Raw genomic sequence first — 27,679 nt, 5'->3', positions numbered from 1 at the left:
GCGGGCGGTGGAGGGTGCGCGGAAGCACCGCCCCCAGCAGCCGCGGCGGCAGGAGGCGGCGGCGGGAGGGGGCTGCGATGCTCTCGGCTGCGCGCCCCCCCGGAGCCGCCCCCGGGCGAGGTGAGTCAGCGGGGCTCGGCGGTGCGCAGGGGGCTGGGCCGGCAGCCAGGCCCGCAGTAGCCCGGCGGCCGCCGCTTTCCCTGGCCGCGCTCCTCGGGGCGCTGGCAGCGGGCGGGCCTGGCCGCGGGCCGGCGGGTACCGACCCGGGGGTCGCTGCGGGCCGCGCTGCGCCGCGCCACGGGGCTGCCGGCGGGCGAGGCGGCTGGCGGGCCGGCTGTGGCGCATCTCAGCGCTGCCGGTGGGAGCCGGGCCGCCACCGGGCCGGTGAGGCCGTTCCTCTCCTAATCCGTGACCCGGCTTCGGCTTCCTCCCCACTGGAGTGACGGGCCTTGTCCCGCAGCCGCCCAGGATGCTGCCGTTGGGCCCTTGCTTCAGCCTTTTCCTTCCCACCGTAACGGCTGCTGCGTTCAGCGCTTCCTTCCCGAGGTGTTCGTTGCCTGCGCCGCGCCGAGGCCGATCAGCTGCTCCTCAGCTGAGCCGGATGGTCGGTGTGCGCTGCTTCGCCCTTGTTGAGGTCCTCCGCGTTAGCTGTGGCTAAGCAGTGACCTCGTTAGGGTGCCGGCCCTCATCATCGGAGCTCAGCGGTGTGGTTGAGGCGTTAACACCGTACCTGTGTCTGAGCCATCCGAAGCTGAATGTCCCGTGCCCTCCTGTGCGACCTCCATCCCCGGAGGTGGCCGCGGGCTGGGCTGTGTCCCATGGGAACTCGTGGGCTGGCGTCGCTGTGCTTGTCCATGCTGCTAATGTCCAGCTGTAGTGTTACGTGTGGCTGTCACTCTGTTTCTGAACCCTTAAATCCTTAAAGTACGATGTTTTTTAGTAAGCAGGTTGTCAGTTGCTCCTCTGTTTACTAAAATAAGCATAGGAATAGATGCTTGTTTAAGGAACTGATGCTGGAGGTACTATAGGTGTTATGGATGCCTGTTAGAGCCTAAGTTAAATGGAGTTTAAAGCCCATGTTTGGTCAGCAGCTCTAAAGTTTTAACAACAGGCTCTTTTAAAATGCTGTGTTAATGAGAAGTACAGCATTGAAGAGTGATAAACTTGTAGTTTAGGGGAGAGTGGCTGTACAAACATAATACTGAAGTATCTCAGTAAAAACTTGCCCAAACATTTATTACATTACTGAGATACACAGGGTCTAGTTGTCCACTGGATTTAGTAATACGCAAGAACAAAGATTGTAAAATGCTAGTTTTCCAGCTTGGTTATTTTTTTATATTTGTTTCCCTGGTTATAAATAGTGGACAAACCCGAAATTTATTGTTTGTATTCTCTGGAGACCCACTAGGAAATAGAGGAAGAGGAAACAATTGCCTTTTTAAGGACAGTGCTCATGATAGCAGTCATAAATGTGGTAAAAATCCTAAGCAGATTTCAACAAAAGTGTTCAAACAGGTGAAGTGAGACTATGAGAGCAAAAGTTGATGAAGTGAGGGGCTGATGAAGTGAGGAAGCTGTGGCTGATCACTAATGGTAGCTGGTGCTAGGGCACAACTTAAATACAACCTAAGGTTCATCGTAGTCTTAGTTACAGCACCATGGGCCCAAGTGTATACAGCAGTGCGGGAGAGTGTGACGGGTGACGCAGCCCGGCCCCAGCACCATGGGTTTGCCCCACGGCTGGGTTTGCTCAGTGCTGGCACAGCCCCGCTGCTCCTGCTGCAGCCGGGCTCCGGCTGTGGTGCTGCCGGTGCCTGCCTCCCTCCTCAGCGCTGGCAGCAGCTTTGCTTCTGGAGCCCTGCGGGCCTGACCCCGGGGTGTTTTTCTGGCCTGTAGTTGAAGGCACACTTGTTTGCTGTCACTAATGAAGTGTAAACCTTGGTGGTGTAGGTATGTCTTTGGTAAATTAAAAACGGGCTAAAAAATTAGAGTGTAGTGCTGACTAAAACCAAGCTGAATAAGGAATAGAGTCTGCTAGGACACCTTAACTTGCACATATTTAATAGAAAACCTAATTGGAAAGCAGGAGTCCTAAGATGTGAGTTTAATGGTTTTTCTCTAACAGATGAGGATCCGATAGTGTTCTTGTCATCTTTAATGTTAATGCTAAGCGCTGTTGTATCAACTTAGCAGCTTCAGGCCTATCATAAAGTGCATTAAACCTATTATAAACTTGATCTTGACATTCCTCAGACATACTGTCGTTTCTCAATCTAGTTGACTAAATGTGTCAAAGTATGTGGGGTTTTATATGCAAATAGAATTAAGTAGAAAAGCCTATCGACCAACACATTAAGTGAGTGCACGTCAGCAACACAAAATAAAGCCATTTTAAGAGTTAAGTGGTTTAGAACGAGGTGGTTTCACTTCATGGAAGCCCTAATTGTGGTGTTTAATGTTACAGCACTAGTATTTCACTTCAGACTTGAAAGAAATATATTTCCCAGCACTGAGTTAGTTCACTAAGTGTGATTTATTCCTGATTTTATAAATTCAGAGCAAGGTGTCAGTGCAGGGGCCTCACAGGAGGACTGCTTGCCTTTAGAGAGCAGGGGACTGTGATGTGGGTGCAGGTGGGTCAGCCTGTGTGAATTGGTCATATGGCTTGGCAGGGAAGAGCTGTTCTAAGGGCTCTGCCTGGAGGTTGACCTACATGGGAGAGGTTTGGGAACGTTATGCAAGAGTAAATTAAGCCTATGTACTCCTCTGTCATGAAGCAAGTTGTTTGCATAAAATTCTCCTCCTTTTTGGCATGGATGCAGGTGACAGCGCTGGGCTGCTCCTTAGGGGTGAAACTTCCTTGGAAAAGGAAAACATGGTCTATTATTCATGTTTGTTACAGCGATGCCTTGCAGACTTGCTGGATGCAGGGCTTAATTCTGAGAGATGCTGCACAGATCCTGTAGCAGAAAGTCTTTGATCCAAAGGTTTTGTAGTTTGGATCAATGAGACAAGGGGGGCTGAGGAGGAGATACTGTGCATGAGCAATATGTGGCAGTTGCACCAGCTGGGGGATGAATGAAGTGAGCTTGCTTTAGAAGATGGAGAGTTTTTAATTCTGCTTCTCTAGCACAGACCTATTCTGAATCAAACAATAATTAGCGCCTTTAGAAGAAAGGGTTGTTCAAGAAACATGTTTCCTATGAGCAGATTTAAAACTCTTCGCATGAAAACCTCTTGTGTTGGCTACAACATCAGCTTTGCTAGTCTGTGAAGGTCTGAGAGGGAAAAATAAGTTGTGATGCCATGTTGGGTGGCATTGGTTTACGCACACAGTGCAAACAGCAAGCTGAGTCTGCTCTGTTTTTACAGGTGCATGTTTCAGAGATTAATTAATGATTCCTGGTTTGAAATTCTATTCTTAGAGTATGTTTTCTGAGACTGTATAAATACAAATCTACAGAGATTTTGCTAGGGATTTGATGTGTTTAGCTACTTTTGATCAGTCGCACTGTCTTCTGATTAACTGTCCTGGGTTTTGGTTTTTGTGGGGGTTTTTTGTTTGGTTGGTTGGTTTGGGTTTTTTTACATTCATTATATATCCAACGCCTGATTTTGAGGCTCTGCTTTGTGACTCTTAATTGTACTTCAGTTCTCAAAGCCTCATGAATGGAACATTTATGCCGAGTTAAACTTTGTTTAAAAACAGCAGTGTTCCTTCCCCACAAATCTAGCTTTCTGCTTGTCTGCAAGTGAAGTTTTAATGCTGTAATGTTTTCCCTGAGAGGTTTAGGGATTTGCTAACACACTCTGATCTGTTGATTAGCTTTATTTTCTCTCCTGAGATGTGGTGCAAAGCAGGTGTTCTGAGATGTTTTGGTTTTTTCCCCAGGTTTTGGGAAGAGTGGCTCCAAGGGGAGAGCTGAGGTTTAGTTCCTATATTTTCCTTATTATAATTTTCTTCCGTTTTATAGTTAACTTCTCATAACATCAGCTTGTCTTGAACAGATTAGCCTTTTATCCTTTCTGAGCTTGAAATCCTCTTAATTCCTAGGAGAGCCAGAGTAAATGAGGATCAGTTTAAGAAATTAAAAAGCCAAGAATGCCAAGAAGATCTTTAACTATATGTAGCAGTACCTGTACTTGCCTCTTTCACCTACCTGTGTAAGAGCCTTGTTAAAATAACCATTGCATTGTCATCATTGAATTCCTTGGGACAAATGATTTTTCCTCTGTTTGTCAAATAGTTGCTCAAAGGTACAAGTCTGCAGGAAAGTTGCTGTAACTGTTAGCAGAAGATGGTTGGACAAAAGATGTGTTGATGTAAGGGTTTGAAAGTGTATTTTGACTTGCTGGAGGTAAGATGTAAACCAAGTGGCAGCAATTGGTATCAGGAAAAATAATGGATTCTAATATTTGCATATCTGTGCACAGCCTGAAGGATAAATAGTCTCGTGGTTGAAGAGTATATTCTCTATATGTGAGAAGTGCATGCACTTGTGCATGAGCTGCTCAGAGGATGAGTGATGTTGCAAAATTAATCCTCGACCTGAAAAAGCCAGGTTGGCCACAAGCTTCCTGGGCAGCTCTGAGCAAAGGGGCTTGTGCTCCTGGGCCGGTAGAGTCGTAGGCTTGGGGAAAGTGAGCAGTTCAGGTTGTAATGAAGACTTTTTCCACTGTAGCCATGTCAGGGGTGATGCGATGGTGTGGGAACAAGGACTCGGTTCTGTGTTGTGAGTTCTGTTACTGGTTTGGAAACGTAAACCTGTGGGAGGACAAAAGCTTGCTTGTCTGCTGGAGAAGCAAGGTGCTTTCCTGTGATGTGTAACTGCTGCGCTGTCCGCTTGCTACGCCTCTTCTCTTGCCCTTTGAGGGGCTTTCTCAGCATCTTTGCAGAAGTTCCTTCTTAGGGCTTTGTTGTATGTGTGCACTTGTCTAGTTTAGGCATGATAGCTTCAAAACTGTTACTCCTATTTTTCAGAGTGATGTGACCACTCTGCAGCCTCTCTGGTCTCACTTGTCCTGGCTGAACTGATGACAATCAACAGGCCTCTCCAAAACTTCATGCTTCATTCTGCCTCAATGAGTTAAAATCTATCTTCACACTGAAATTCATTCTGTTTACTGTCTAAACCTTTCTTCCTTGCTTATACTCTCTTGTTCATTTTAAACTTGCTGGTAGTGCTGTTTTCTATCCTCCTGTTGTCTTGTGGATTGGAGAAGGGTTTTGCAAAGTGAAGATACAGTATTGGAAGGCTGTGGTTAAAATAACCAGTAGATAACTAGTCTCATTTAAAAGGACATTGGTTTTCCTTCTGGTTTGATTTGCTAAATGTTCAGTCCCTGAATGGCATAGGGGTTTTTGTCAGTATAAGGAAAGCCCTGTAGATTACTTTTCTGTGGATTTTTCAGTAACAATACCAGTAGTTTGCTTTTCTCATTTTCAGTCATTTATTTTTAGTCTTTAAAAAGTTGCTAAATAAAATCACTTTCAAAAGCCTGACTCCTAAAGAAACTAGTGATCAAAACATTAAAGAATGCCATATGGCTTCTACTAGTCTTGATGCTGTTACATTTCTGAAGAGTATATTCTGTGTTATTAATAATATTCAATGAAACACTCTCAGAGTAGGAAAATATTTACTGAAATTCTTGTGAAATAGACTTTTCATAGTATTCTAACCCAAGATGTTCTAGTCAAAATACTAGGATAGATCTTTTGGATTAAACCTTGCACACAACAGATTAGAAGAAGACAGATGCTGGGGCAGATATACGTTGGGGGAGAGGGAGGAAGAAGATGCAGCAGCTGAAGTGTTTAAATGGGCAATATAACAGTTATGGGCAATATAACAGTTTTTAACACACCCCTTATTCATACAATGTGCAAAATTGAAGCCCCATTACAATGAAAAAAAAGCAATAGAATTTAAAAAGATTGAGTACTATTTGCTTCTAAAAGTGTTCAGTATAATTTATATGGAATCAGATGATTTGGAGCTCATATACAGGGATAAAGAACACGGCTGTGTTGTTTAAATCAGGGTAAGTTAAGTTACAAAGAAGTTGGCCTAATAAGCAGGTGGTTAAAATATGAGTTCTGTCTTGTCACATCGTGGGGACAGGAGAGGAAATTTATTATTCATGATTAAATGCTGTAAAGCTCCGATACAGCTACTAAGCAAGTTCTGCAAACAGATGAGCATATACTGGTTTTGGTAGGACACAGAACAGCACCGAAACCACAGTTACATCCTCTTGACATAAGTGGGGCCCTGCACAAGTTCTGGAATCTGTTGTGAAAGCAGGCAAGGCATAAAGAAAATAAAAGCACAGATGATAACTGATCTAATTTACTCGTTAGAAGGACTTGTTTTATGGATATAGAAGCGGAAAATGAGCAAATATATGAGCAAAAAACCCCAGAGTCCTTCCAGCTGTCAGGTGGAAATGGCTGCCTGAATCAAAAATTGCTAGAGCTAACTAGACGGCTGCTGGGTTTTGGTTCATGTGGCTTTTGATGGTAGCAGGTAAGAGCAAGAAAATGTGGTTTCACATTGAACTGTGCTAACAACTTCATTAGGACTAATCTTTTGATACTTGAAATACTTTTTTTAATTGGATTGTCTCTGAAGGAACTGGAGAAAAAAGCATTTTCTGTGTGTGCTGGCATTGTTTTAACTTCTGACCTTGAATACATGAATAAGGTTCTAAGATTTTTATGCAACCTTTTCTCCCTAAGTGAAACCAGAGATCCTCGTAGGTAGTATCCCATTGAAATTACATTTAGAAGTGAAGAACACAAACCTCATGAGTGTTTGGGATTTTAATGGCGGTATTTTTAGACTTGCCTATCGCTGAACCTTGTAAGGTTTTGATTATTTTAATGGACTGTTGCTTTCAGAAGTATCCGTGGTTGGTTATATCAGCTGGTATGTGTTGGATCAGTAAGAAACAGTTAAATTGACATGCTTGCCAACATTAGGGTCTCTTTTCTTTTAATAGCCTTGCATTGGTTTGCAAATCCATTGTCAGTATTTAAATTAATTCTGAATAATAGTTAATTAATTTAAAAGCACTGACTGTATCAATGCATGACTAATTTTAAGGGGATGATACTGTGCTTATGGTTGAGTTTTGAAAGACTGCAATTTCATTGGAGTGTTTCTCATGAAACTAAAGTGCAGACCAGCAAAAATATACTTGAAATTCCTGGAGGAGGTATTCCTGATCATAACTCGAATGCTCTTGGAGAAATTTCAGGTTCTTTTGGAATAAAATGCTCTTCTCCTTGATCCTTGGAAAAGTTCCTGTGTGATACGAACACTAATCCAAACCACAAAGGGATAACAATACCAAAAATAGACGAGATGTTCAACTTTCTCATAATGAACATGAGCTAATCCTAGGTTAAAATTTACACATACTAATATAGCAGAAGTAGTTGCCTAATAGAATGATGTTAAGCTGGTAGTCTGCTGGCAGAGCTTTTCTTTTTTTATTCCTTGAAAGGAAAGCTGCTGTTAGCGAGCTTACCTTATTAGTTTGTTGTTTTTAAATGAGAGAGCTGGTTGGACAAATCAAAGGCTATGTAGTGGTGAATGTATTTTTAATTGTTGCTTGTCCAGTCTTACAGTTTTCTGCAAAGGAGAAATGTGGGCAGCTACAGTGCAGTTACCTCCCAATCCACCTTTCTTCAATTTTAGATTTGGGCTTGAAGAGGTCATTATAGGATCTGTACTTTGTCCTTTAGTTTCATTGCTCCTAAGTCTTCAATGCCTTTGAGGTTGTTACCCTAATTTTGAGAGTTCCTTGTTTTAACCTTAAAGCCCTATCCTGATTCCTGTCTCTCTTCCCATTCAGCCGAGAAGCTTAAGCCTTCTACCAGTTTCTGCTGTAGTTGTGGAGTGTTTAGGAAATTGTGTTTCAAGAGGAGGTTGATGAACCTTTTGAAAGCTGTCGTGAGGCTTTGGATAATAATTTGTTTTGATAATTAAAAAACACAGATATATATGTGGCTGCATTACTTAATTACAAAATCTTGGCTATCCTTTGGTATAGTAGGGAATACTGGGAATAAAGTAGTTAGCCTTGGGGGAGAAAAGACAGCTTGAAAGAAAAGTCTTGCAAATTCTAGCACGTAATTGCCACAGTAACTTTGAATATATAAATCATTCCCTGTCCTAAACGTGAAATATGTGTTACTGCACAATATTAAAGCTGCTGTTGGGAGAACTTCACAGAATTGGTCATAAACCACATTTTTATTGATGCTATCACGTACCACTAGTCTAGACAAATGGCCTTCCACACCCTGATGGTGCATTTATTGCTCAGGAATGTCACTTATAAAATAGAAGCTGGCTTTGTCCTTGATGACTACCATTGCAGGTCAGTTCCTGTGTGGTACCTTAACCATGTTATGTTTCATTTGTTCACAGGGTAGCCTTACTTCCTTGAGAGAATATACAGATACTGGATGCTTGTGGTAAACCATGGCAGCTGATGATAAGGTTGCCATTTTGACCGACGATGAAGAGGAACAGAAGAGAAAGTATGTGCTTGCTGATCCTTTCAATGGCATTTCCAAGGATCAAGATTTGCCACCCCATAACGAGTCCCCTTCAACGGAGACAACCACTGTCCCGGATGAGGAGCTAGATTGGTTAGAAAAGCACTGTGTCAAAATAAACAATGATCTCCTCATCTCAAAGGTCTTCTATTTTTTCTTCTATTCTGCATATGGCTCCCTCTACCCCTTGCTGCCTGTGTATTATAAGCAGCTGGGTATGTCACCCAGCCAGAGTGGACTTCTGGTGGGCATCAGGTACTTTATTGAGTTTTGCAGTGCTCCCTTCTGGGGAGTGGTGGCAGATCGCTTCAAGAAAGGGAAGATTGTCCTCCTGTTTTCGCTTTTGTGCTGGGTTTTATTTAACCTAGGGATTGGATTTGTTAGACCAGCCACCTTAAGATGCATACCAAGGGGCCTCCCCCCAGCACACCCCACCAATGCAAGCAGCCTTTTCACAACAGCTTCGCAAAACATCTCGATGTCTTCTCCGCTAACCACAGCCAGTACTGCATCCCCGAAAGCTCGTAGGAAGAGAGATCTGCTCACTTCCAGCCCAGTCACTTTGGAAACAACAGGAACAGCTAATCCTGAAGTAACATTCTTGTTACCTACACAGAGCAATGATGTGGAGTTTGTCTTGGAAAACAGTACCCATCTGACTTTGAAAAACACCACCACTAGCCAGGTCTCACCAGGGAACATGACTCTGAGTACCCTGCCAGCTGCTGTCACCACAAAGCCAATGCCTTCTGACCAAGCTGTGCTCGTTTATGATCAACAAGAAGTGGAAGCCATCTTTCTACTCATTCTGCTGGTTGTCATCATAGGAGAATTTTTCAGTGCTTCCTCTGTTACTATTGTGGACACTGTAACTCTGCAGTACCTTGGCAAACACAGGGACCGGTATGGATTGCAGCGTATGTGGGGTTCTCTGGGCTGGGGGCTAGCCATGCTCTCTGTGGGAATTGGCATTGACTATACTCATACAGAAGTTAGCATTGAAGGTCAAGGATGCAAAGCTCCTGAGTACAAGAACTACAGGATAGTGTTCATCGTTTTTGGTGTTCTGATGACAATGGCGTTGATCGTAGCCACTCAGTTTCGATTCCATTATGCGCATTTCAAGCAAGATGAAAGTAAGAGAAAAGAGGTAGAAATCTCACAGGTGGACAGAAATGCCTCCAACGAGTCCTCTGATAACACTCCTACCAGTATGACCCAGTCACAGTCATTCAGTTTTTGGGACCTAATAAAACTGCTGTGTAGTATCCAGTACGGCTCAGTGCTCTTCGTGGCATGGTTCATGGGGTTTGGATATGGCTTTGTGTTCACCTTTCTGTACTGGCACTTGGAAGACCTGAATGGTACCACCACACTCTTTGGAGTTTGTTCTGTGCTCAGTCATGTGTCTGAGCTGACTGCCTACTTCTTCAGCCACAAATTGATTGAATTGGTTGGTCATATCAGGTAAGATGCTATCAGTCATTAAAGAGCTATATAAAAAGATGCTGAATTTCAGTTATGTTACAAAGTGAAATTCAAGCTGATTTTTATTTTAAAATTCCAAGTCCTGCTCAGCCACGTAGCTTGCCTGATGGAGTTTTTTATTGTTAGTTTAGGAGCTGAAAATGCTCTGAAAAGCTTCCTTTATGTTTGAGTTTCACGTTAGTACGTGCATTGTGCCTGGCACCATAACCTTTTGCAGACAGTTCAGAAGACATCCTAGTTCAGTGATGCAAAGCTCTGTTAGAGTTCTTTGCGAATTGCCACCCACTCAAAGATTGTCTGTTTTGACATACAAATACTGTTAATTTTACTTTTTGTTTTTTACCTGTGAGTAGCAGCATTTTGGAAGACTCCTGCTTTAGCCAGCTTTATCATGCTCCATGCCTGGTAGTGTTCAAGGCCAGGGTGGGCAGAGCCTTGCGTAACATAGTCTAGTGTGAGGTGTCCATGCCCATGGCAGGGCAGTTGGAACTGGATGACGTTAAGGTCCTTTCCAACCCCAAACATTCTGTGATTCTTTGATTCTCCTTGTAGGGCAGTTCTTTGCCCCACAGTAGCCTGGAAGGGTGTCGCTTGCATGCTGAGAGGAGGAGGATGAGATGGAGAAGTGAGGGGAGCACCTCCTGTGCACATGTCCTGTTGATCAGACTCTGCGTGTTGGCAGAATGAGGTTGCAGCCTGGTGGTGTCGCTTACCAGTTCAGTTCCTTGCAGCTGCTTGTGTCAGCTACTGAAGGGGGATGGCTGCGCAGGGCTTCTCCCATAGTTTTTGCCCTGTGTAAGTGAAACTGACTTCTTCCAACATGTTATTTAATGTATGTTGTTTTCTGCTAAACTCATAATGACTTAATTTTGCATATTCTAAACCCCTTCACTGCTCTTTAAGAAAAGCTCAGGGGGGAATCTGAGTTAATGAAGTCATAAAGGAGTGGTTTTATATTTACTCAGGTACTCTGTGCAACTGAGCACAGAGCTGTGTGTTGTTAGCATCATGTCCTTTCCAAAGGCCCTGTTTATAATCATACAGTCATTGAGATGTATTTTTAAGCTCTCTGCACTCTTCTTTTTGTGCATTTTCTGTTCTGTAGGTTTGCTTTTTTTGTTTTACTGGGATGAATTTTTTGATTCATTTGACCTCTACTAAAAATGTTTGAGATGCTTAGCATGGTAATTTGAGAGTTTACTTAAAAGATGCTTTTTTTCTTCCTCTGAACTGAGGAGTATCCCTTGACTTTGAGTCACTCTTTTAATCTCTGAATTTGACAATAATCAGTATATGTGACACCGTGCATGCAAAGACTGGAGGAAGGATATGGTGATGGAGGAGTGGTGAGAACAGATCACAATCTCGATACCTAAAAATAGCTTGGGTATGCTTTTTCTGTGTATATTGTTATAGTACAGAATTCAGGCTTAGGCTTCAACTAGAGAAAGAACAAAAACCAAAAGAATTGTTGAAAAACCAAAAGGCTTGTGAACAAGATGAAATAGAAGGAGATAGGAGCATTGGCCAGTGAAAAGAAAAGATAATGTGCAGGATTAAATCCTATTCTTTTTGCTTCTTCTTTGCACTGTTAAGCCTGTGAAGAGAAGACTGGATCAAGATTAAGTTGTTTAAACACTTAACTCCTATTTGCAGTGAAACAAGATTCTTTATACCTACACCTGGGAAATGCGCATTAGTCATACTTTAATGTTATCTAATGCTTGCTTGTATTTAGTCATCACAGTTTATGAGGTGTCTCCTGGTTGCCTGCCTTCCTGTACTCTTTGAGCTGTGTTCAATGTATAGTTTGTTCAAGAGCAGGCAACCTTTTCTTAAAGAGGAAAGTATAGGAGTTCATAGCTCATATTCTTTGATAGTTCCGTATATGTGTCTGCTGCCTTTTAGTACAGATGTTAATTCCTCCATTAATAAGAACCAACTATATATCCTCTTTGGGACCGTCTTAGCCAGAAGGATTCGGGAATGGCACTTCATATATATTTTTTCCTATATTTATATAATTTCTTGAGCTATAATAGCTCAAAATTTCATTTTTCTGGGTTGTTAAGACTCCTAGGTATAGACAATCTTTCTGTACTATTTATTTGAATGTTATCATTCAATCTTCTCTTCCTGTCCCAATTCTCCGCAGAAAGGCATAAGCACCAGAATTGCAGGTGCTGTCACAGTAGCAGGAAAAAATGCTATTGACTGTCCTTTGTACAACTACAAGAAAAAGGCCTTACACTGTTGTCAGATAGAAGTTCAGTTTTCCTTTTCTTGCCTTGTGAAACTTTGTTTCTACCTTTGTATGGGGTGGCATATAAGACCCTTACGGTGTTTTGAAACCTATTCTATTTTCACTGAGGTTTTTTTTTTTAACTAATACTCAAATTATTGTCCAAGCATTTTAAACATGACCGTGCTAAACAGGAGGTGATTAAAATGCCTGATTTCTGGCTTCATTAGCTTTACTGTTCATCCACATGTGCACGGCATGTGTGTATATGTTATACATGCTGCTAGTGTTTCTAATAGTGTATATTAGCAGGTCACTAGATTAATCTGAAGTAATGACAGCGATGGGTTCACCTCTAAAGCTGTTCTGTCATAGTACAAGGGAGGAGTATTGCAGATGTTAGAAGGGTATTTTTGCCTTCTCTTCTCCAGACACCTTCTGAGAGATGACAGAGTAGAGTTTCGTTAGAAAATAGTTAAATACATCCTCAGAAAGCGTGGTGAAGGCCACAAGTTCTTTGAGAGGATATTGCAATGGAAAAGTGTACAAAACCAGCTGTCTAATATTTAGACACCATTGTTGAATGGTATCCTCTGTAGAAACACCTAAAACTGCTACCGAGTTTAGGAAGATGATGTTACTCTCTGAAAATAACCTCCTGCTTGAGGTTAAGCTTGAACGTGTTTGTCTGACCACAATTCCAGCGTGTGAGTTTTTATAGGAAGCAGAGACTGGTAGCAATGCCTGTAAACAGCTTACTCTCCTTAACATAGATTCAGTGCTTTAAGCGTTTAACCTGTAAATTGAATATGGTGTCTCTGTGGATATTGCATATGGGGTTCATAAGGAACGTCTGTTTGCATTTTCCATTTAGTTCTGATAAAGAGGCCAAGTGATCATTATAAATACATTTTTGGAACAACTCTAACTACACATAAGCTCTCGTGTGATGTGCCACTCCAAAACCGTAATTGTAGAAATCTTCACAAACTGCCATTACCTAAAACTCTGTATATATTCTAACAAATTACAGGTAGAACCTGGCTAAGTTGCTCGTCTGTAACTGAATCCAAATCATTCTGCAAGTTTAACATAACAGAAGAGCCCAGGTAGCCGAGTGTGTTAGTGGTGATGCTATGGAGCAGGAGTCCTCTTTGCATCTCTGGCCTGGCTGTGACAGGGGATAGCTGAGGTGGGAAGAAATTTATTGAGGCGCAGGCGAAGATTTTGCTAGGCAAAAGTGAAATTAAGCTGGCAAGAAGTGGTTCTAAACAGTCCTGGGCACATCTGTGCTGCTGATGGGGAAAACCAAATATATGGTATGGCAGTTCTTTTGTATCCCCAAGAGTGTGCAACACCCTGATCTATATGAGGAAGGGAATGAAGAAAAGAGCCTGCAGACCTTGGATGTTTGCTTACCTTTTTGAGGCAAATGCGTCCTAATATACTTCAGAAATGTGACTGTAAATAATTACATCAAGTTGTGGCTATGAAAGGAACTAGCAGAAGGCATTAATTAAAGGGAAAGATGAAATTTATGATGTGTGGCTCGAAGAACAAGTTTTTTCTCTTTACTGTATAATGAACTTTTTCATGGCTTCCCATGTTTTCTTCAGTGAATGCTTGAGCTTGCATTGCCTAAAGGCAGCTTAAACCAGCTATTCATGTCCCTCACATGTATCTGGAAGCAACACAGCTTGGTCTGGTGCATGTTTTCGGGTGGGGGAAGCTTCCTGCAAGCTTACCCAACTTGCTGAAAGTAAAACAAATTGTCTACTATAAATCCATGTTGTTGCGAAATGCATAGCCGTGAATGATTTTGGTGTCACTGACATGATGAAAACTATGGTACTGGTTTTGTAGCTGTCAACATGTATGTTTGGAGGCCTCAGATGCTGACAAGATGCTGCATCTTTTTGATTGCATCTCCCTCTAGATTTTTCAGTGGCTATGTACCCCTTAATGAAATCTCGCTCTGCTTTTGCAGAGTAATAAAAAGGCAGCACAAAGCTTGCCCTTTCACAGTGTCTATGCTTACACCTTAATTACATTTCTTTCACTTGTGCCAAGCCAGGGGTCAACCAAGAAGCCATGTTTGGATAATAAGTTATCCTTGTCCCTGTAAAAAACAAAAAAGAATCTTTAAAGTTAGCAATAGCATCTTTTCTGAAGCCAAAAACATGTTTTGAATTGTCTCTCTTTCCTAAGATCCATCTAAAAATAAGAGAAAGATAGCTGGATGAGTAAGCATCCTAGAGGTAAGCTAAGCTGAATCTGAGAACAGAAGGGAAAAGTAATCAGGTTAAACATGCAGTGGGAAATGCACTGCACAAATAGTCTTTGTGCTTCATTGTTTAAGAACTGTTACAAGAGCTTCTTTTTCCTCTTCATTCTGAGATGCAGCATCTGCTGCTTTTCAACAGGATCATCCTGAGGCATGTTGTTATAAACCATATTGCTTCTGTGGGATGTGTTTTTAGAGTAGTTCTGAGCAGTTTGCAGATACTGGGACTATAAACTTATATTAATTGAGGTAAAATTAATTCATCTAATACAAACCTGCACCGGGCTTACATTAAAGTGGTAGAATGAAAATCCCTGAATGATTAGAAGATTGTTTGGAAGGGATGTTGAATGTGCTTAGAAATGGTCTCTCTCAGATATAATCCAGTGTAGAGCATGGCATAGAACTACACAGTGTAGTTAATGGCTCAGTGGATTTGCTGTCCCTTTGAATTTTTTTCTTTCTAATCTTTTTTTTTTTCCCCATTAGGATTTTGAAGAGACTCTTTAACTTTAGCCTCAGTTTGAATACATTTGGAGTGGGCAAGAGGAGAGTTTATGTTTGGTTGTAAGATTTAAAGACTGTATTTTGCGTTGATCATATGCTTTAGACTGGCAAACTGTTTTGTACATGGACAAATAGCTTCTGAAGCAGTAAACTATAACATAACAAAAAAACAAAAAAGAAAGTGCAAACTATCCTGACTTCTCTTTTTCTTACTTCCTTCAGAGTGCTTTACATTGGTCTTGCCTGTAATACAGCTCGATACATTTACATCTCGTATCTGGAAAATGCTTGGACTGTTCTCCCAATGGAGGTACTTCAAGGTAAGGCAGTGCAGTAATGCCGTTCCAACATAAGATCAGGTTCTTACATTTAGCTTGTTTTCAGGTGAACTGTGATAAAGTAAAAATCATGTATTTCTCTGTTTTTGTTGACCACAAATACTCCAGAAGACCCAGGTTCATAAAACATCACTGTTTGTCTTGGGAAATACTTGACGTCAAAAGGGTGGCTTTGCATCTGATTGTGCACAGTTCTCTGTTTATTCAAACAGAACTGCGCGAGACCAGCACACCCTTTAACTAAACAAAGAGGCAGAAGCAGGAGCCAGGTACACACCTACTGCAGAATCCTGTTTGGTGGAAAATGTGAACTTCATTAAACGCAAAAGGTCGCGGCTCTTGAAAGGACTCTGGGTCATTCTGTCTTCGTTAAAATACTTTGTAGTTTTTCATCGGTATTGTTCGATCAATACCTTTAGACTCCAGAATTATTTGTTTTCAGTAGCTAGAGAGGAATTTCCTTCAATAGCTTTGTGCTAATAGAGCTTCTTTAAGATACCCTTTAATTTAATTAAAAGGACCGAGGTGTGGTCTATGAAAAGTAGGTTGAGCCCTGTTTTCAAGTCATGTTGTCCCAGAAGTCTGTAAGACCTTCTTTGTGATGTTAAAATATAAATTGTTCTAACTTAGATTTTACAGCATTTTTTGTGTGTTTGTAGTAGGTATCGCTTCTCAAAACCAGGAAAGATCTAAACTCTTACTTTTTGTTTCTTCAGTATTTGAAGAATACGGAAGTATTTAGCGTTGTAAGCTTGCAAGAGAATAGTTAATTTAAGTGCAGAAAATTTTTTCAATGCCTTTAAAAATAATTGCACTGTCTTTGTTAAAGCCAGGGGTTTGGGTTTCTGCAATGCCACCTAGACTGTTTTCCATAGATTATACTTAGAATTTTTATTCCTCTGTATGCATAATTTGAATTTGCATTAACATTTTCTACTCTATTTACAGAAATCTTTTTAAAGTAGAGTTTAACTTGAGCTATAAAATGCCATTGGAGAGCACTGTGTAAATCTCTAAGCATAGAAGAAGATCTGTTTGTGTCCTGGTTCCTTACCTCCGTGCTAACAAAAACAATGTATTGTATTAAAACTGCCACAGCAGCAAGCTTCTGAATTTTGTTATTAAAAAAAACCCAAGCCAAAGCTGGTGAATGGATACTTCATCATTCATACCAAGTGTTAAAATAGGAAAATGTTGCAAAGAACCTGAAGGAGTTCAGTGGATGTGTTACACTCTTGCCTGCTCAAACATCTGGGGGAACAAATTACTAATACAAAGCTTTGGATATTGCCTTCTAGGGAATTCTGTTTTAAAGATACCCCGGCTCAAATCACAGGAAAAAAAACTGTCATGACAACACAGACAGAAGTTTGTGCCTGGAAGCATCCTATAGTCATGACTGAGAAATAAGTGTTTCACTTTCAATCTTGCTTTTGTTCTCCTGAAATTTTAATATGAATTGCATAATATGTAAGTTTGCCTTTACAGCAAGGCTGTGAGGGATCTGTTTTGGTTGGGTTTCTTGCGTGGTATAATCTTGAGTAATTTAAAGAAAAAGCTAAGGACCTTCAAAATAATACTTCATCATGGATTTATCTGCCAGACTGTATCTAGCCACTGCTGAATCATGTGTGCTTCAGTTATTGGTGCTATTTGCAGTTGTTTATAGTCAGCAAATGAGAAAGTTAAAACCAAAACAAACACATAGAACTCCCCCCCAGCCCCAAGTGTTGTGTTGTGTGCACTTTTCAGCCTTCCTCTATCATCTTTTGTTACTTGTCCATGAAGTCTGTAAGTACACTGTGTGTCTAATTACTGCCACTAGATTTGTTACATTCCAGTAATCTCACTCATTTCTTCCTGAATGGGAGATTGAATTTTATCTTTCTAGAAGTACTGCTGACTCCCCCTCCCCACTTTATTCTTTTCTTCTCCTCACTCTTACTGATTTTAATCTCAATTCATTATTTGTTTTGCAGTGGTTACCAAAATCCTATTTCTTTGGGCTCTGCTTTTTTCTCTCCACATATCCATTGAACCTGTCAGTAGGGATAACAGGTATAACCTTTATGAAATTTGGTGAGGTGGAAGCTCTTGTTTTTGTTAAATGAGTTTGTTGACAGAGGGAGGTAGGAGTTGTAGCTCCTTTGCATATGTAGAGATTAGAAGTATTTAAAAGCAATGAAAGAGTAGATTGTGCAGAACACATGGGTACCATGTGGGACACATGACTGCACCAAGTTGGTAGGACCTTTAAATCCCTTAGTGAAGTCCTTGTTATTCTTTTAGGCAACTTTTTCCCAGGAAGCTGTCAAATTCCAAGTAAATTCCAGTTCTGTGAGCTGGAGGGGTTTTAAGTTTCAGCTGAATTTTGTAAAGAATTTATTTTCCTTTAATTATATTTCTGCAATATGAGGACTATCCCCATGTGCTGTGCTAAAGGGCATGGAGAGATTTCTGGGAGATGACTCCTCAGACTGCATCTGTTGATTGTAATAAGAGCTATGCTGTGTTACAATTGCTGTCTGTAACTGGCATGTAGATGGAATGCATTGCACTGTCAGAGGAGTAAATGAGGAGATTTAACCTTCCTTCTTAATTTAGAGTTTTGAATAGGTATGCTGCATCGACTCGCACGTGCAGCGTATGAAAAGAAGAGCTTAGGCTGAATCTTTAATAACTGAAAATGTCAAGATATCCTCATAGGGAAATGGTAAAATGTTTATATATCTGCCTGCAAACACACAGGCAATCTTGTTCATTTTGCAATTAACAGATTACATTTTGATCCATTAGTTAGCTTGCAACTAGTTAGCTTACAAAGCATGGTCCTAATTCTCTCATAACAGCTATGCTAGCTCACCAATTTACATAACAGGGATTTTGTAAATCACGAAACTATATTGATAACGTGAAAATTAGCTGGTTTCACTTGGCAGTTATCCAGCAAACTCCAAAACAAGTATTGTTCTACGAAGTGACTCCTATTGATGCTCCAGCAGCACAGTTATATCTAGAGAGCAAAATGCTTGGGTCTTTAACTGGCAGTAATGAGGATATATATCTCTGCTGAAATAAATTTAGCTCCCTAAATCTTCAGCTCTTGGTTTATATGTAAATTATCCTAACTTTCCTAAACATTGTTATTCTAAGCATAACACTGGGGTTGTTCCATTTGTTGGAATGATAGTCCAGATGTTGAAATGATGGTTAGTGGTTTTGCAAATAATGTCACAATATATACGTTGTACACAACTTCTTCTTAAAAGAATCATGGTTAGCAGTAATCCAGACCAGACTTCTTACAGAAGTTGTTGTAAAAATTGGCATGGATTTGCTTTCAGAAGAACTGGGAACACTATGTTCTGTCTGCATTGCCTCGTAAAGGTGAAAACATCAGAGAACCTGTTGGTTAAGTTATGGCCTTTTGTTTTCAAACAAATACAGTGGTATTGTGCTTCATGGTTCAAATAATTTCTGATGTGTTTTTGATTTGCAGGGCTTTAAAACGGGACTTACTCTTTAATAGCTGATAAAGCTGAATGTTTTACATTAATTGATAGCTTTTCTAAAACAAAAACACATTAGACGAGGTTAGCTTTGCTTTGTTATTGGGACAGTTCTCGGTTGCTATTTTCAGTGCATACATGGGTCTGCATTTTACAAAAGTAGATATTCAGTGAGTTTTAAAACTCTGAGCTTTTTGCTTGGAAAATCTGAGTTTTAAAGCCGTAAACTGTAAATGGTAAGGTAAAATGCTCTGATCCTGATGAAAGCTATTAATTTTTCACCCAGGTGATGTACTATTACCAAAACCACCTCTGCAATGTATAAAGGTGAAAGGTGGCCTTTACAAACCGAAAGCTGGAGAAATTCTCATTTAGCTTTGGAATGAAATTGGGCTGTACAGCCTTATGGACATGTAACATCGCTGTATCTGAACTGTACCCATTCCAGTCAGTGCTATTTACCATTTTACACCTAAGCAAAATCCAGGCTAGTCTGTATGTTACAAAATCCTGTATTTTCTTGCTCTTACCAGTCTTCAGCCTAAATGGCTAAGTAATTACTGAGTGTCCAACTATTCATTAATAAGTCAAGTGTAGAGGACAGAAACATGTTGACTGAATCATCACTGGTGCCAATGTTCTTTAAACCGAGGCAGCAGAGCTGAGGCATTGGTAAGCTGTGATGACTATTTTTAATACCCCTCAAATAAGAAAAAAGTATTCCCACTCAATCCGAGGGTGGCAAAATAGTTCAGGCTTATTCAGTGTGTGATGAGCTAATAAACTGTTTTGCTTTTCCAACTTCTCCAGAGCCCTGCCTTTTCCTGTCCTGTCCTCCACACTCCACAAACCCTCACCAAGCCGGGGCTCAAAGATGAGGGCTCCATCTGCAGCCTGTTTCTGTGTGCTGATGATGATCATTCGCAGGTCATTTGTGCACAGGTCATTTCCCCCTAGAATCATGGAATCATAGAATGGTTTGGGTTGCAAAGGACCTAAAAGCTCATCCAGTTCCAACACCCTGCCATGGGCAGGGACACCTTCCACTAGAGCAGGTTGCTCCAAGCCCTGTCCAGCCTGGCCTTGACCACTGCCAGGCATGAGGCATCAGCCATCCTTCTGCTGCAGTAGGAAGAAATATTATAACCCTCAATCTACAAGATGTGTGCCAGAAGGAGACTTCCAAAACCTCTGCTGTAGCGCTGGGGCTGTCTTGGAACTGTGGCTGTTGTTTATAGCAGCAAGGCCCTTGGCTGCGCCGGTCCCCAGAGCGGGAGTGGGTGAAGTGGGAGGCGGCAGCAGCGTGCGGCAGCTCCTACGCAGGATGCTGTCATCGCGGGAGGAAGGGCATGCTGACTCTGCCTCTCAACAGCAGGCGTGAAAATCTGCATCTTTGGCCTACCCTGAGGAGCTGGAGAGCTTTTTTTGTCCAGACCATTCAGTGCTAAATGCAGAGTGTGTTGGTGTTGAGTTCAGGAAGAGTTTGATTGGGGGTGGTTGGTTTAGGGGGGAGTGAGAAGGGCGGGAGGGGATTAATTCTTGCCTCTGGAATGACATGGATATCTTTGATACTGTTTGGATTTTGTGACCTTGCACTGCCTTCATGGTGGCAGTAAGGAATCTGTTGAGAGGCACCAGTGCTTAATTGTTTGCAGTTGATGAAATTAGAACTGTATTTCAAACACCCAGGGTAGCTCTCAAAGGGACAGGGAATCTGGTAGAGAGACATCTAAGGCACTTTACTTAATCTTCCGAGGGACTGTGTCTCAAGAAGAGAAGTGAGGTCATCTTAGAGGGAGAAAGAGCTATTGTGACAGGCTCTGCAGAAGGAGTCGTCATGTCTCACTGTGGTTTGGTTGCCAGTATCACGTTACCAAGAGCTGATCTGTATTTCACAGAGAGCTGTCAGTAAAGGGATTTTGTTGTTCTCCAACGTGTGCTCCAGCTGATGAGTGCAGTTGCTCTGATGTGTTGGAACGCTGTAGAGCCTTTACTCACAATGTTTCATCTCTCTAGGTGTCACTCATGCAGCTATATGGGCAGCCTGTATTTCGTACCTTAGTGCGGCAGTGCCTCCGGAGCTGAGAACATCAGCCCAAGGAATCCTGCAAGGTCTCCACTTGGGTCTAGGCAGAGGATGCGGGGCTATGGTTGGAGGGGTTTTGGTCAATTACTTTGGTAAGCAAAAATCGCTTTGAAAACTTTCATTTTATTTATTGAAGTTACAGTTTTACTGAACTACCAGCTTTAAACTTATTTATGCTCAAGGTCTTGTTGTGCTTTAAAGAATAATGATGCATTTCATATAAATTGTGGAATCATAGAACTGCTCAGGCTAGGAGGGACCTCAGATGTCCACTCCAGGCCCCTGATCAAAGCAAGGTCAGCACTGAATGCAGACCAGATTGCTTATGGCTTTGTCGTGTGAGCATTAAAGGGTGATTAAATATGTTATGCCTAGATATTTTTAGTACTGTGTGAGCAAATCTCCAACCTGATCCGTAAGTGAGATTAATGAATCCTTTGTGAGAGAAGAGGTTGATACTGTGCAGCCTTTCCATGAGCAAATGAGAATCTAATTACTTGGTTAAAAATCCTTTGCAAAGCCTGCTCAAGAGCTGGAGGAAGGAAAATGTAATGAAACAGGCTAATAAGAGCCTACATGGGACAGTATGTACCCAAGGAGTGCATAATACTGACTCATCTTAAGTACATTCTCAATTTAGAAAAAAAATAAATTAAAAAAAAAATCTCATTCCAGGTCCTGCTGCCACATTCAGAGGAATAGGGATGGCTTGTTTAGTGATTCTTCTCCTATTTGCCCTGATCCAGTGGCTGTTGGTTCCTGATGAAGAAGAAGGTAAATATTAATGTCTCTGAGACCCTGCAAAATTAGAACGAGTGCAGAAGGGTATCTCTGAAGCTTCTCCCTGCAGTTTTAGTTCTGTATGTTTGATGTCTTTACTCAGATTTTGACAGAACAGTTTGTTTTCAAGTGGGAAGGCTTTTCCTGAGCAATGACAGAAATTGAAGGGGTGTGCTGCTGCTGTAAGAAGGGCAGCACTGAGTTTTTGGATGTCAGTAGGAGGAAAGTATAACATATTTTACCACCCGTATGTCCTCTTAGTTCTGGGAATCCCTTGGGTTAGTCTGAACATACAGCGAGTCATGTCAGTTGCATCAGTTCTTTATGGTCACCCTTGCCACTGCATGCTGTCATATTCTACCAGTCCAAGCCACAGCCTCTGCCGGAAACTGTAGAGATGGCTTCGGAGGACACACACTTTTATAGCTTCCTGAGTTCTGTTACAGCATCCGAGAAATCTGCCCTCAGGTGGAACTTGAACTTTTTCATCTCCATCTTTATTGATATAAAGGCTAACCAGAAAATGAAATAGTTGATGCAAAGTTAAGAATTTAGCATGAATCTAATAATTACAGTAAAACTGTAGCAAATTCTGCAAAGTCATGAATTTTTGAGCTTTTTACCCAAATGTTACTTTGTAATATGAGCTTTGAATATGAAATGAAAATGAAAGTGAGTTTTCTTTAGCTGGACTATTAAATGAATTGTCCTTGACTAGTTGTCAAGTTGTCTGTAATAAGGTGTTCAAATACCTATTTTGCTAGAATTTTCTTCTCCTCTGTTCAAATGATAACACCAAAAAATGGAAGGGTATAAAGGATATTTGCTGCTTCAGTTTCCCATCAACTTTTGGTTAATTACACATATTCTTAGTGGCCTTATTGTATTTAGTTTGTTTCAGTCTTTGATTTTCATTTAATATGCACTACCCATCTTAACAGTGTGTATCTTCATTTTAAGCATGGCACTAATCAGATTGCTTTCAACCAGACCAGTTGGATGAGTAAGACTAAGCATGTGCTCAAGTGTGTGCAGGATTAGCCTCTTCATTTCTTCAGTACTAGAAAGCATCCAGTCATTGCTTAAAATATCCAGTGCTAAAAGTCTGTAAACAAAATACAATTTTATACTTTTGAAAAAAAAAAAAAAGTTCTTTTTAATTGCAAAAATACTTCTACTCAGGAAAAAATATTTTCTCAAAATTTGCAGTGTTATTTACAGACTCACAGAGAACATAGAGCTTTTACTTCAAATATCTTAACAGTTTCTAACAACGTTTGATTACTTTTCATATATAAATCCTCTGGCTTTTCAAGGTTGTAAGGCACATTGTGTTGGGCCATGACAGTTTTTTGTGGATGCCATTTCAAGACAGTTGTGAAAACTGTTTCAGATTATCAGAAGACTTTAGATGTAAAGATCTGCTGGGAAGATTTCTGCCTTTGCCTGAAACTCTGCTACAGATATTTCATCTCCTCCCGTGTGTCACTAACCTTATTTTTTTCTCACTAACTGCTTAACTCCACAGTGACTATGGAGGGATGGTTTGTTTCTCAAGTAAAAAAAGAAGTGGTGAAGATGTACAACAACTTAAGTCAAATGAGCAGGTTTAGAAGTGTTGAAATCCGAAAGGGCTGTTCTGATGATGCAGGCCATGTGCCTTCTCTAAATGGTTCCTGTTTGAGGCCGGTATTTAGTTGCCTAGAGGGCGAGTGAGTTGTGAGATGCAGACTTTACACAGAGAAAGGAGTTTGAAACAAGTTTAAAAGGCTTATTTCCAGTTTGCATGTAACATGAAAATGACTTCTTCCATGTAACGTGAAAACACAGATTTCTACTGCCTGGAAGCAGATGGACTGCTTCATACCCATTAGCCCTTCCTGTCTGCACAGACACCTAAAATACCTTGTTGCAGTTGCAGAACAGCCTTGCTTGTAAGGCACCATCCATGGCTTATTTCCCTAACTAGACTGTGGTGTGTCTGGCTCCTGGCTGTTTGTGCCAGTGTTCTGCTTTCAGCGCAGTGATGACTGGTCTGTGAAAGCCAGAAATACTTAATGTTCTTTGTCTGCTTCACTGTTCTGGGGTGGGTTTTTTTTTAAGCTCGTTGGCTTTTCCAGTGATTATTTTGGTTTAAACTTCAGAAAAGACAATGCTGGCGGAAAGGATCCCAGTGCCTTCCAGTCCTGTTCCCATAGCAACTATTGACCTTGTACAGCAGCAGTCAGAAGATATCATGCCTCGGACTGAGCCCAGACTTCCTGTAAAGAAAACTAAACACCAAGAAGATCAAGAGGATGTGAACAAGCCTGCCTGGGGCATCAGCTCTTCTCCTTGGGTCACCTTAGCTTATGCTGTCTACCAGATCAAAGAGATGGTTAAACTATCCAAAACCCATCCAACTCCCGAGAATCAGCCTTTGCAGGTAATCTTCTAATGTACAAGAAGTTCTTATGCATTTGTTAGATGCTTGAAACCTTTACAGCTGTGTAAATCTGTTAGGACCTGGCAGGTGTTCCCTGTCAGCTTGTGATAACTTTGGTGTTCTGACATGGTAGTTGAAATATTGCATGAAATGGAGCTGTTCTCCATGTCTAGTACAGCAGGAGTAACTATTTTTGCAAGTATTGTTTTCCTAAAATTGGAAGGAGAGGGAGAGACGTAGGAAGAGACTCTGGTTTACAGGCTTGGATATACTTGAATTCCCTTTAAGTTTATATCTGGTTTGGTATTAGTTGGAATGTGCAGGTCATACATGTTTCAAAATGTACCAGGTGGTAACTGAACATGAAGATACACAGCTGCTTAACAGTGTAAAAGGAGTTTTTATTTCCTTTCGCTTCCTTGGGTGATGCTGTCAAACATCTACATGGTTGCAGCAATAGGTGTTACAGACAACTACTGATGGGATACAAACCTTCTGTTCAAATAAAAATCGTCTCTCGTCTTATCTAGAGTTACACCAGATAAGAGCCATTGCTGCTGCTTACTTTACATCATTTCCCTTCTGTCCGGTCTCTCTCCAAGATACCTTTTAATAGCTTCATCAATGGTTGGATGGGCTTGAATCTTGAGCTATCTTCTAATGCTTTGGACATGCCTTTCAGAAGGGAGCCGCTTATGCAGCGGTGTCAATGCAGGTTTTAGAACAGCATGGTTAACATTAAAACCACTGTTTACCTGTCTGGAAGGAGTGGGTGAGATTCCTTCTTATGCACCCGGTAGGCGTAAACACAGAAATGCTTTTTCCACAACTGCTGTCTTTAGAAATGGGTAATTTGGGAGATGAGTGTGAATCAGCAGAGCAGAGTGTGTAGGAATGTCATGCGGTCAGCGATCTCCTGCCTTTCTTACTTGTCTTTATTCCTGAAAATATACTGCAGGCACGTCTGCTTTAGGTTGATGGGGGTTTGTTTGGGGTTTTTTTGATCTTCACTGAGTCCAAGAGCATCTCTTTTTATAGTGACACTGAAGATATCACAGGATCTCTGACATCAAAGTAATTTGTCCAGACAAACCGCTCTGTTTCTCATTGGTAAATACCCTCAAGGTCTTGCTTAGTATAAGCTGTCCCCTTTTAAATCAGAAAAGATCAGTCACACAGACCTTATGCCATGGACAGGGCAAGAAAAGACTGGTTTTGCAGTTGTGTGGTGTCTGAGAGGGACTAGTCCAGCACTGCTGTTCACCACCCAGCTGCTTCATTGAGAATTGTGGAGAGGCAAGAAAGGCTTTTGTGCCTGTTCCCTGTGGAATGTAATCTCTTCATTATTCTTTCCTTCCTGTAAAAATACAGTGCTGATAAAAAAGTAGTTCTTGTTGATGTGCCAAAATTCCGTGCACACCACTGTATTATTTCCTTCATCGTCTCTATTTTCCAAAATCTCTCATCCCTGTTTCAGTGCTCCCAAAGGACAAACGTGCCCCAAAACACTTCAAGCTTTTTTTGCTCAGCCATTTATTTTAAGCTGGTGGTAAAAGACTGAAACTAGAAAATCACTGCCCGGCTCTCTGAGAGAAGTTTTTAAATAGCCTCCTTAAAACTAAAACAGATCATTTGGAAGGAGGGTCAGTACACAGAAAATGGAATTGGTGACAAAAAGTATTCCTTCTTAGTAAGACTTTGGTTTGATTTTGCTACTGCTTGCTTATACTCCTTCAAGCAAAGAGACATACTTGCCATATTCTCTATTCTTCAATGCGAAGCAGTCATAGTGTGGTATCTTCAAAGTGGAATGTATTGGTGTTAAGGTTTGCTATTTCAGCCCTAGGAAATGTAGCCAGTATTTAAATGTGCTTTCATGTTCCTTAGCAAGGCCAGTTGAGTAGGCTGGCTGGAATCGTGCGACAGTATTGCAGAAGTTCTGCCATTCAGAAAGTCTGAGGAATATCTTGGGGCAAGGGGAAGGATTAGGGAACAAACTATTGAGTAGTAAGAGCATTTATATATGTAAGGAGCATGAAAAACAATTTATAGAATTGCTTGGTCAAAAGAATGATCTTGTCTGAACACTTTGAAGTCCAGTTAATTGTGTACTTTTTCCCTTGAAACACAACAAGTTTGTTTTTTGCATGCTTCTTGGGAAAGTGCAGTTAGGAAAAGAGATGGAAGGTAAGCTACTGTCTGCTTGCTATTAGTGTCATTCATCTGGATTTAAATGTACTGCTTTTGCTTTGCTGCTTTAAGTTTGATTTGTTCTGTTGCTGGCATTGAAAGTAAGTGCTTTGTAAATTTCGAGAAGTGCCTGAATGCATCTGGGGTGTACCACTGGGGATAGTGTTGTGAGTGTTTATACTTAACTTTTTGCATGCAATCCTTTCCCCTCTCTGTAGAAAATCAATGAGAATTGCAGTGGTTCATCAGCCAGCTCAGCAAGACAACCCCAAAATCCGACAGATTCTGGGCAGTCCAGCAATTGTTCAGCACCAACACCTACAGCAACATCAGATTCCCAAGTAGATGGCAACCGCATTGTGTCAGATCATGATGCTCAGCCTGCTGCTGCAGGTCCCTGAGATGCGCTCATCTTATCAAATCCAGTGCATGGAATTCTGCTTCTCACCTGGGAAATGCTGGAGTAGGAGCTCAAAAGTAGGACTTCTTTCATCCTAATGATCATAATGTGACGCAGTGCAAGCTTTTAACTATATAAAGAATATTCATATGACTACACAGAGCAACACGGGCAGGGAAGCCAAAGTTCGGAATTCTTGAGGGAAGTGATGTGGCCGGATCTAACAGTAGGAAGAATTCTTGGCTGCTTTGCTAAAGCTGAGTCAAGTGCTACGTAAAAAAAGGGAGTTCACTCCTCACTTGTTGAGGCACAGAGTGTCTGACGTGATTGGATAATTTTCTTCTTTGAGTTTGTTCCCAAGATAAAATGAGAGAAGACGTTTTAGGATTGAAACTTGAGTTTCCCTGCATAGTCTATTAAAAGATACCCAATAAATATAGGAACAGCATGAAACTGTCTCTGTAAAGATTTCTCAGAAACAGAGTAGCTTTAGGAAGTGTATCTTCTTGTTACTGTGGTGGATTAAGTAAAACACACACATACTCAAAGAATGTTTTTGAATCTAATGTTATCTTGTTTGAGATAAAGGTTTAGTTCTGCAAAGCAAAGATTTTTGAACTGGGTTTTTAGTGAAACAAAAGAGCTGGAGGAAGGCTTCTGAAGAAGTTAACCTCTGCGCTTGCAGCCCTTCAGTTGGGCATTGGCTGTGTGTGTTTGGGTGATTCTTTGTTTGATGTTGTGTCAAGACAAAAATCTTTGGTCAAGATTGCACAACCTGAGATTGATCAAGGGTTTCAATGGACACGCTTTCTTCTTGGGTTTTTTATTTCATCACCTATACAACGGTTTATTTAA

At 41.2% G+C, this 27,679-nt stretch overlaps 1 protein-coding gene across 1 annotated transcript; it reads left to right on the top strand.

Annotated features, from left to right (window-relative positions):
• Positions 1–35: 35 nt before the first annotated feature.
• Positions 36–27,322, top strand: MFSD6 (major facilitator superfamily domain containing 6). Its single transcript, XM_080621544.1, has 7 exons — positions 36–120; positions 8,445–10,042; positions 15,319–15,416; positions 20,960–21,121; positions 21,705–21,803; positions 23,954–24,234; positions 26,643–27,322. The coding sequence occupies exons 2-7, from the start codon at positions 8,499–8,501 to the stop codon at positions 26,823–26,825; spliced, it is 2,367 nt and encodes a 788-aa protein (XP_080477670.1). The 5' UTR covers positions 36–120; positions 8,445–8,498; the 3' UTR covers positions 26,826–27,322.
• The last annotated feature ends 357 nt before the right edge of the window (positions 27,323–27,679 follow it).

The sequence above is a fragment of the Psittacula echo genome (genome assembly GCF_963264785.1).
Source record: "Psittacula echo genome assembly, chromosome: 6".
In the NCBI taxonomy this organism is placed as follows: Eukaryota; Metazoa; Chordata; class Aves; order Psittaciformes; family Psittacidae; genus Psittacula; species Psittacula echo.
This window is presented reverse-complemented; position numbering and strand designations above follow the sequence as displayed.

Excerpts from the sequence above, each read along its gene's own strand:
- MFSD6 (XM_080621544.1), top strand. The coding sequence starts at position 8,499 with ATGGCAGCTGATGATAAGGTTGCCATTTTGACCGACGATGAAGAGGAA. Across the intron at positions 21,122-21,704 it reads GGTTTTGGTCAATTACTTTG|GTCCTGCTGCCACATTCAGA; the intron begins GTAAGCAAAAAT and ends ATCTCATTCCAG. Across the intron at positions 24,235-26,642 it reads CCGAGAATCAGCCTTTGCAG|AAAATCAATGAGAATTGCAG; the intron begins GTAATCTTCTAA and ends CCCTCTCTGTAG.